The sequence below is a fragment of the Gavialis gangeticus genome, unplaced genomic scaffold, assembly GCF_001723915.1.
Source record: "Gavialis gangeticus isolate Ggan-Ray unplaced genomic scaffold, GavGan_comp1, whole genome shotgun sequence".
In the NCBI taxonomy this organism is placed as follows: Eukaryota; Metazoa; Chordata; order Crocodylia; family Gavialidae; genus Gavialis; species Gavialis gangeticus.
The window spans coordinates 101,027,426-101,036,734 of record NW_017729022.1 but is presented as its reverse complement, the minus strand read 5'-3'; the positions used below and the strand labels follow the sequence as shown (position 1 = coordinate 101,036,734).

The 9,309-nt window shown below is 41.6% G+C and overlaps 1 protein-coding gene and 1 long non-coding RNA gene across 2 annotated transcripts in view; both read left to right on the top strand.

The window, feature by feature from the left end:
• MCAT (malonyl-CoA-acyl carrier protein transacylase) overlaps positions 1-4,001 on the top strand; it is a 9,187-nt gene extending 5,186 nt beyond the window's left edge. The window contains exons 2-5 of the mRNA XM_019515734.1: positions 1-219; positions 761-848; positions 1,562-1,779; positions 2,080-4,001. The exon at positions 1-219 is cut by the window's left edge and continues 37 nt beyond it. Coding sequence (XP_019371279.1) covers positions 1-219; positions 761-848; positions 1,562-1,779; positions 2,080-2,502 — 948 coding nt within the window. The 3' untranslated portion in view covers positions 2,503-4,001. The remainder of the gene's footprint in view (positions 220-760; positions 849-1,561; positions 1,780-2,079) is intronic.
• Positions 4,002-8,875: 4,874 nt separating this feature from the next.
• Positions 8,876-9,309, top strand: part of LOC109296332 — an 899-nt gene continuing 465 nt past the window's right edge. The window contains exon 1 of the long non-coding RNA XR_002096957.1: positions 8,876-9,284. This is a non-coding gene — a long non-coding RNA (uncharacterized LOC109296332). The remainder of the gene's footprint in view (positions 9,285-9,309) is intronic.

Sequence of the window (9,309 nt, the reverse complement as noted above, 5' to 3'; positions counted from 1 at the left end):
GGCCAGGGCAGCCAGCGGGTGGGGATGGGCCGGGGCCTGCTGCGCTCCCCCGGTGCGCGGGGCCTGTTTGCCGCGGCCCGCGAGGTGCTAGGCTACGACCTGCTATCGCTCTGCCTGCACGGGCCACAGACGGAGCTGGATCGCACAGTGCATTGCCAGCCGGCTGTCTTCGTGTCCTCCCTGGCCGCCGTGGAGAAGCTCAGCCACCAGTGGCCTGATGTGCGTGGGGGTGGGGGGCATCTCCTGCCCCCTGGTCTGGAGCTGAGGGAAGGGGGCTGATTTAGTCTGGAGACCAAAAGGCTGTGGGAGGATTTAATAGCAGCTTTTAACTACCTGAAGGGGGGTTGGAAAGAGGATGGAACTGGACTGATTTCAGTGGTGGCAGATGACAGACTGAGGAGCAATGGCTTCAAGTTGCAGCAAGGGAAGTTTAGGTTAGATATTAGGAAGGATTTTCTCACTAGAAGGGTAGTAAAACACTGGAACAGGTTACCTAGAGAGGTTGTGGACTCTGCGGCTTTGGGGGGTTTTAAGATCCAGCTAGACAGATATAGTTGGGGATGGCCCTGCTTTGAGCAGGGGGTTGGACTAGATGTGGCCTTCTATGATCTTGTGTCACCCACCTCGGAAATCAGGCCTGAAGCGTTTCAGTGGCACCCTCCAAGATAAAGGGTCTTCCAGAAATTCAGGCTGTGGATCCCACCTGTGTGCGCACCTCAGTGTTGCTTTAACAGGCTTTGTGCTTGCTTTGTTTCCACAGGTGATAGAGAACTGTGTTGCGGCGGCAGGGTTCAGTGTGGGCGAGTTTGCTGCCCTGGTGTTTGCTGGAGCCTTAGACTTTGAAGAAGGTGTGAGGAGTATTTTTCTCACCTCATGGGAATGGGATTTAGAGTGGTTTCCTTTATTTCCATGTGTGAGTGCACGTGGTATAGTTTGGAAAGCCATTCCTTTGGTGACAGCATTTTTCCCTGCTGCTTTTTGTCCTTGCCTTTGAAATATATTTTGCTAAATCTGTTTTCTGTACAATTTGCTTTAATGCAGAAAGCATTGTCTAGTATTTAAACAGATAGTTAAATTTGAATAAATTGCAGGTTGACTATTTTGTAAGGAACTCTTGAAAATAATTACTTGCGAAAATTAAGTTTTTGTGCTTATAATGTTTGATCTGTTTGTTATTTTTTCCTCACATTTGTTTTTGGCATTTTAAGGATTCCAAACTACCAGATTTTTAGGAGAATATATGACCACTGAATCAAATATAAGAGATCTAAAGTATTTTAACTTAAATAGCATCATGCATTCAACATTGGATTTCTATAAAAGGAAGATGAGGATATATATTATGGTATAATACTTTGTATTTCCTTAATATCCTTCCTTCCTTAATATCCTTAAGGATTTCCTTAATATCCTTTCAAGTATATTTGAAAGGTTTTCTACAATTTTCCTAAGGTTTTTGTGCAAAAGGTGCTGATAACTTGAGTAATAAACATATTTCCCTGTGTCTGAACATACTTCTTTGAGACTTAAGCTAAAGTAAGAATTTATGTTCTCTCTCTAGCCTTGTATGCAGTGAAAGTGCGTGCTGAAGCAATGCAACAGGCATCGGAAGCAGTCCCAAGTGGGATGTTATCAATTATTGGGCGACCCAAGTCAGATTTCAAGGTTGCCTGCATAGAAGCTCGTGAACACTGTAGATCATTGGGTGTAGAAGATCCTGTTTGTGAAGTTGCAAATTTCCTGTTTCCAGATAGCAGAGTTATTGCAGGTCATTTACAGGTATTTCTTTAAAGTAAATGTCTAAATGTACATTTAATAATGAGTAACTACTCAATTGTTCCATGGAAGGGGGAAAACAACATTTTCCCCAATTGGGCCAGATGGAATATTGTATTTGGGTTTCTGTGGTTCGTGGCTAATCATGAAATACTGTGAGGAAAGTGCTCTCTTCTAAGTATCTTAAGTCAAATCTCGTGTGAAGGATGAGTGGGGGTTTGGTGCATCTGTCAGACCTAAGCATAAACTTTCTTTTCTCTCTAAATGGTGAGAGCCAAATGAACACAGCTGTTTTTCTTACAGGCCTTGAAGTTTTTAGAGGAGAACTCCCGAAAATATTATTTTGCACGTACAAAAATGCTGCCAGTCAGTGGAGCTTTTCACACAAGACTTATGGAATCAGCCATAGAGCCCTTGGCAAAAGTTCTCAAATCAGTTGAGATTCGGAAACCACTCATAAATGTCTATTCAAACGTTGATGGCAAAAAATACATGCATTCAAAATGCATTAAACATTTGTTAGTAAAGCAGCTTGTTTCACCTGTGAAATGGGAACAGACTATGCATGAAATGTATGAAAGAACAAAGAGAACGGAGTTTCCTTTTACGTATGAAGTGGGGCCTGGGAGACAACTAGGAACAATTCTCAGAAACTGCAATTTAAAGGCTTGGAGAGTCTATAAACATATTGAAGTATCGGAAGATGAGGAAGTAGAGGAGGCATGACTATATTTTGAAAAATCCATATAATTGTTGTTTTTTCTGCTTAATTTTTAAATGATTTGTTTGCCCCTGAAAGAGAGCTCCTGGAGATTAGAGGCATCTCTGTTTTATCCCCAGAAGAGTACAGCTCTGAGTTTTTTAATACAAAATGATTTTCCATGATATTGCTTCTTTAATGCACCTCACACTTTACAGAGAAGAACTGCTGCAAAGGTTCAACTGTTCAGCCTGTTGTCAGTGTGAGGATGCTATCAAAGATGCTGTTTGCTCTTAGATTTTCCTCCACTCCTAGTAGCAGCCCCTTTTGCCCATGTGGAGTTGTTGAAGTCACTTGACCTTTGTGCATACACAGAAGGGTTTTTACATGGAAGACCTTGCAGGATGAAAGCCTTTGACTGTGTTTCTTTCATGTGGACCTCTGTTTACTGTGATCAGGAATTCTTTTAGATAAGCCACTCAATTGTAATGACTTTTAGTCACTGCTTTCTCCTGTCTTAAAAAGATGACTAATCAGTGGAATAGGTATCCACAGACTTCTTCTTAATGTTGCTTTTGTACTCAAAGCTTACTACTGGGGTTGCATAAAGTAGAACATATTATTACAAATACACTTTTAAGGTTGCATTATAAATATAAATTATTTATAAAGCTCTATTCCTGAATAATTTTAATGCTACAGGTACAGTGATTTGTCTGGGAATAGGGGGGACATAGGGGTGCTAAAAACAGCCCTTGGCCCCTGGGGATGAAGAGAGTGCCTTCATTCCCCCAAGCCCCCCGCAGACCCCATGAGCCTCTCCTGATCCTGCCAAACCCTCCTTGGGTGGTCATTTATAACTCAATCTAAGCCCCCCACCAACCTCCCTGAATATCTGTACATACTCCTAAACTATTGTGTGTATTTTAATGGAAGTGTTACCAGTTTGCTTTATGTTGGTTAGTCTATAAGATGCAAATCTACCCTGCCTTCAGTTAGACTGTGAAAGCCATATACAAGATAAACAGAGAATGAATTCTTGCCTTATTCATGCAACAGGTACAAGATGAACACTAAGGTTGTAGAAAATTGTATAAGGCATTTTATTGGGGAAGTAGCATATTATCGTGTAATTAAGGGTCATATGCATATTCAAGAGATGGAGCTGAAGATTTTGTGTGCAGTTCTTACTTTTGATTCCTTGATACACTTCTATTTACAGTATATACGAATATGGATATATTTCAAATGCTTAGAACATATTTATTAAAAAAATAAAATGCCGATACAAATCTATCAGAGGCTAAATGAAGACTAAATTCCAATGGTACATGCTTACAGTTATCACTTATGAAAGGTAGTATGAATAAGAAGTGGTTGACCCACAGTGATTAATTATTGGAATAAATTGGTATTAACAGTTTTTTATATGGTTTGAAACTGCTGAATCTGCCAGAACCTCTTGGTTCAAATTCCACTTTTGGCATGTATAAACATTCACTATAATAAAGCACAAAGCAAGGCTTCATCTGTTTTATCTTTGGCTATTGTAGACTTGTCATTTTAATGTTTAACTTACTGTTCAGATACTTGTGGTTTCATTAAGGAGAGTGTATTAAAAATAGGATGTGTAATTATCCAGGGACTTGCAAAGGTTGGACTTGAATGAGATGCTAGGTAAGTTTCTGAGATTTTGAATGTAATGTTACAGTCTTACAGTTTAGCAAAAGAGGAGTCTTAACTGGTTCTTTCCAACCAGCGGCTCAGATTCCTAGAAGGGAGGTATGGTAGTGTGCATACATGAGAGAGAGAGAAAAATAGTGCTGCAGTCTCAGTTTAGAAGTACAAGAGTCCTTTTTTGTGTCTTGTTATTTAGAACTTTTTTCATATTCAGTAGTTACATATATTTTTGCATTTAAGTCATATTTTGTTACCGTTTAACATAAGGAGCATGTATGCAGTGTATTGTTTTTAACTTACTGGAGGCTTAAGCGTGAACATAACTCTGCTTTGGGAGAGAGCATGATGGAAGTCTTCATTGGTAAATATAGAATTAAGTGGCAAATAGAGAATACAGGTAGCTTTGCAACCTGTTCCACGGCACAGTAGTGAAACACTCCTCATTTCGAAGGCACTGCACTGCACTCTTACTGTTCCTGTTTATTCAAGGAGGGGTAAGAATTAGAGCAAATGTGCAGGGTTTTAGCTAATATTTTGCTTCTCTGAAGTGTTTGGTTTAAGCATATGTTGTGATTACCTCAAGACAAGTGTCTCAATTCTTTGAGCAGTGTGTTTTTCACAAATGCAACATAAGCATCAATGCACTCATTTCTACCTCCTATGCTGCTGTAACAAATTATTTTAAAAAAATGTATTTTGCATTTGGCAGGCTGTAAGATGTGCACTAGCAGTCACTGATTTCACATTGCACTTGTGGAATTCTAAGCATGAGGACAAGTATCTTTTCTGTGTGTTAGTATTAGCATGTGGCAAGCAAGAAGGCAGCAATAATGGATTCATTAAGATTCTTAGATCTTGGATGCCTAATCCACACTTCCAGATGTATGTAGGTACTTAGAGCTAAATTCTTCCAAATTCACAAACACCAAAAGACCAAATGGCATTGACACCAGTGTACATTTCTTTGCATGGGATTGAGGGGAAGCAGGATGTGTAACCCAATTTTCTGGAGGGTACTTTTTCACAAGGAAATATGCAGCAGAGTAGAGAACTGAATGCTGGTTCCATGAGCCACTTGCTTGTGACTTGGCTTCTAAGGCTATCACTCTTCCCTGTAACTCGGGGTGGGCAAAATATGGCCTGTGGGCCAGATCTGGTTCGTGAACTGACTGGGTCCAGCCTGTGGCCCAGGGTCCATGGCCAGAGGGACTGTTCTGCTCCCCTTGCCTCCAGCAGCGACAACTCCTCCTGCCGTGCTGCTCCAAGTAGGGGGGAGCTTCAGCTGGGTGACTCCTGTCCCAGTGTGCGGGGCTCTGGCTCCAGCTTCCCAGCTGCCTTTCATCCGCTCTGCCTGCCTAGCGTGATGAGCAACCACCTGTGGACTGGGGAGGGAGCAGGTGGAAGGCAGCCTGGAGCTGTCCCCAGCTGTGGGGGAGGAGCCACCCAGCTGAAGTTCCCCCTAGCCCAGAGTGGCTCAGCAGGGGTATGAGAAGGAACTGCCACTGGAAGTGAGAGGAGCAGAACAGTTCTGCCAGCCTGGGCCCTGGCCACTGAGCAGCTTCCAGCAGGGTTGTTTCCAATGCAGCTGCAGCCAGCTGGGTGCTGCTGTGCTCCCCTCACCTCCAGCCCCTGCTCCAAGGCTCACTCCACTCCTATCCCTGCTCCAAGGCTCCCAGCAGGCAGATAAATGTGGTGGGGTGGGAAGCTTCAGCCGGGTGGCTCCTGCAGGAGGCGAGGGCAGCACAGCAGCATCCAGCCGGCTGCAGCCACACTGGGGACAGCCCTGCCAGAAACTGCATGCTGGCAAGGGCCAGGCTGGCAGGCATGTAGCAGCATAGCGTAGACTGCCCCAGGTGGGGTTGCGCCCCATGCAGAACGCTGTGGGGGCAACCGTGGACTGGGTGAGCTCTGCTGCATGTGCCCTGTGCCCCCCGCCTCCCCCTTCCCCTCTCACCCCTGGCTAGCTCCTGGGAAAAAGTGCTCAGACAGCTCACCCCTCCATGTGCATGCTCCCTCCCCTACCACAGGGCTGGGTGTGCAAGAGCAAATTGTGCCCATCCTACTCTTGAACACTACTCCTGCCTGCCCAAAGCCCCATAAGGAGTTTTAGGGAGTTGTTGGGGAGGTGGGAGGTTCTGAGTTGCCCCACTACAGTTCATCAAAACTCCCTACATGGCCCTTGAGCCCAAATGACCATCCCTGAATTGTTCAAGTGTACATTTGTGTTTTATCTCCAGGTTACACTGTAGCAAAAGGAATCTAGATTGTGCTACACTGTGTTGGTGAGCAAGGATGTGTCTTGATTAAGGTTTACATTGGCGTTGGGTGTATTCATTCATAAGTAAGGGCAAATTTATTTAAAAAAATTTTTTTTTTTTAATTTCCATTTTCTGATTTGGGTGGGGTTGTTGTTTTGTTTTTTGGATCTCATTTAGATCACAGATGCTTGTGACTTTAATTCATATATCTTGTTTTTGTGAATTTCTGTTGTTAAAAGAAATTCTATTCATATTGTGTCAATAGCTCTTTTAATAAGATTTTGTTTCTACATGCTTCCTTCTACTATGTTTTTAGTCTTTCTAAATGGTAGTCATTCTAAATGTGGTTTTCAGACAAGATGAGCACCATGATGTTTTCCTCTCTAAACATCCCTTTCTGTGTAAGGGCTAGTTATGTGAGCTTTGCTAACTTAATAGGAAGTAATGGATTTTCTTTTTTGATTGAAATTTATCCAACAGGGCAGTGTCAGATCCTAAGCTGAGATCATTTAAGTGCTTATAAAAGTGAGCTAACAGCATAAAGATATTGTCTTCAGAATTTTGCAATATGGATTTTCAGCCTCCACCAACTGGTTAAGGCAGTATCTTCGCTTGATTTTTAGCATACTCTACTTACTGTAGGTATGAATATAGTAAATGGTTCCTAGATGCATTTCTTTCATTTATAGGGCAAGTGTTTGAGAATGAGAAATAAGAACTTTTTCTCAGACAGTTCATGGCGTTAGAAAGAGACCTGAGACAGAGTTGAATTTTATTATTAATTTGGTCTGCAGACCAAATTGAAAAAACAAATATAGATGTTTTTATTATTATTTGATACAAAACCTTTTTTAAAAAAATAGTTTAAAAGCTGGTGCTGCTGTCCCTGTTCTCTTCCCATGGATTATATCGCGTATTTGGATTGTGGGAGACCTGTGTTAAAACACCCTTTTGGCCTGATTGGATCAAGAGCTTGCCCTTGATGCGCCCATCTCACAGTAGAGTATTTGAACCAGCAAACCCCTGAATCTTGTCTCCTCTTTTAGAACTTTTCCACTCCATGTAAGTGATTAAACATTCATTGGAGCAGGGACTAAACTCCAGCTGTTTCCTAAGAGAATGTTCAGATCACTTAGCTATAGGGGCTAATTAATATATCATTATTTCTACAAAATGGAACAGCTCTTCCAGGAAAAACTGGAAGAGGCTAAGCCCAAAATACCAAGTTGTCTGGTAGGGCACTTTCTGGGGAGAGGAGAAATTTGAGTGTCCTAGCCACTGAGTTAGAATATGCAAGAGAATGGTGCGCACATTTTCTTACGAATCTAATTAAAAAAAAAAAAAAAATCCATGGCCAAAACTATTTCCAATATTGTTTTCATTAAAGTTGTTCTCCAAATTCACAGATTTGTTTATTGCCTCCTGAAACTGTGGGTCTAAGTGGTTTGCTGTAAAAAATAAATAGCCCACTTCTGCTGCCCTGTTAGTAAATACTTTTAGGCCTACTGGAAATGAAATAGGCTAGACTTGACAGGGTAGAGGTGGAGTTCAGACCACCTTCATTACTATCATTAAGGTGCCATAGCTCTTAAAGCTGGGCTGCCCAACTTCTGGGCACACCCGATTTCCCCCTGCCACATGCAGCACACTTCCATCCCTGGAGGAGGGAGGGGGAGCCTGATGGCTCCAGTCACCTAAGCTGACAAGGGTGGTGGGGGCAGTGGCAGCTTGAAAAGAGGCTGGGGGCTGTGTAGGGGTTAGATAGCCCTGTCCAAAGGGTTTCATTTCCCATGAATCATCATTCTACTTGCTAATTTTAATTAAGACCTCATTTCACATTCCTGTTATTAAGCAATACAAGAAAGACCTTGTACTAGTTAAAATGTAGGGAACTTTGGACACTAGGTTTTACAAAAGAGGAGACCAGAGAAATATTTTAGCAACAGTTTTTAGTTTTGAAAAATATTAAGATTTTAATAGTTGCTATAAGTTTTACAATGCAGAAGTTAAAGGATGACCAGCATGCCTTCTGTCCTCCCAAAATCACCTTGTTTTAAACTTGTTTTTATGAAGTAGTCATCTTCTGTTGCATTAAAAAACAAACAACCAACACATTCTTATCACCTGGACTTGTGTATTCCAAAGCTGGCAGTTTAGGCAGTTATCCAGCAACAACCTCATTAAACATTTTTGTTTTTTTTAAAAAAGTATGAAACAGCAGTGACCCAGCACTAGCTTAGGCTTTAAATATACAAGAGACTTCATTAACAGAAATTTAAAAAAACCCAACCTAACCAAATACCACCACCTGGGTGTTAAGTATCTTGGTCAGAGTCCAGCAATGACCACCTATGACAATTCTTTGTATTAGTTCTGTAATGCATGGTTTATGGTCCACCAAAACAAAACAACAACCACAGCTCCTAGCATCAACTTCTGGCACAGGCATTTAAAAGGAAGTGTAGAAATCTGTTCACGGAGAGAAAAAAGAAGTTAGTTTAAAAAAAAAAAAAAAAGGAAAACCAGCAGACCATAAAAGATACACAAATAAGTGTTTTAAGGTGAAGGTATTGCCCAACCCTTAAAGCAAAGAAGCTGAAAATCTTGAGTCCTGGGTTCTAGTTTTAACTAAGTGCATTGCTGAATTACCAGTGATAGCTGGATTTCAATGGCAAACGTACTTAATCTTTGTAAAGTCCTTGATATTTCTTTTGACTATGAAGTACAAGGGAAAATAGCAGCCTCACTTATTTTATCTAGAATAGACTCATGCTTCATTTTATACTGCCATTTCCCTTGTTTCATGTAAAACAATTCTGGACAGACACTTTTGTCCGCATGTAAAAACACTCCTATTCAACTCCAGGCAGGTTCTGTCTGGATGAATCCAGTAGG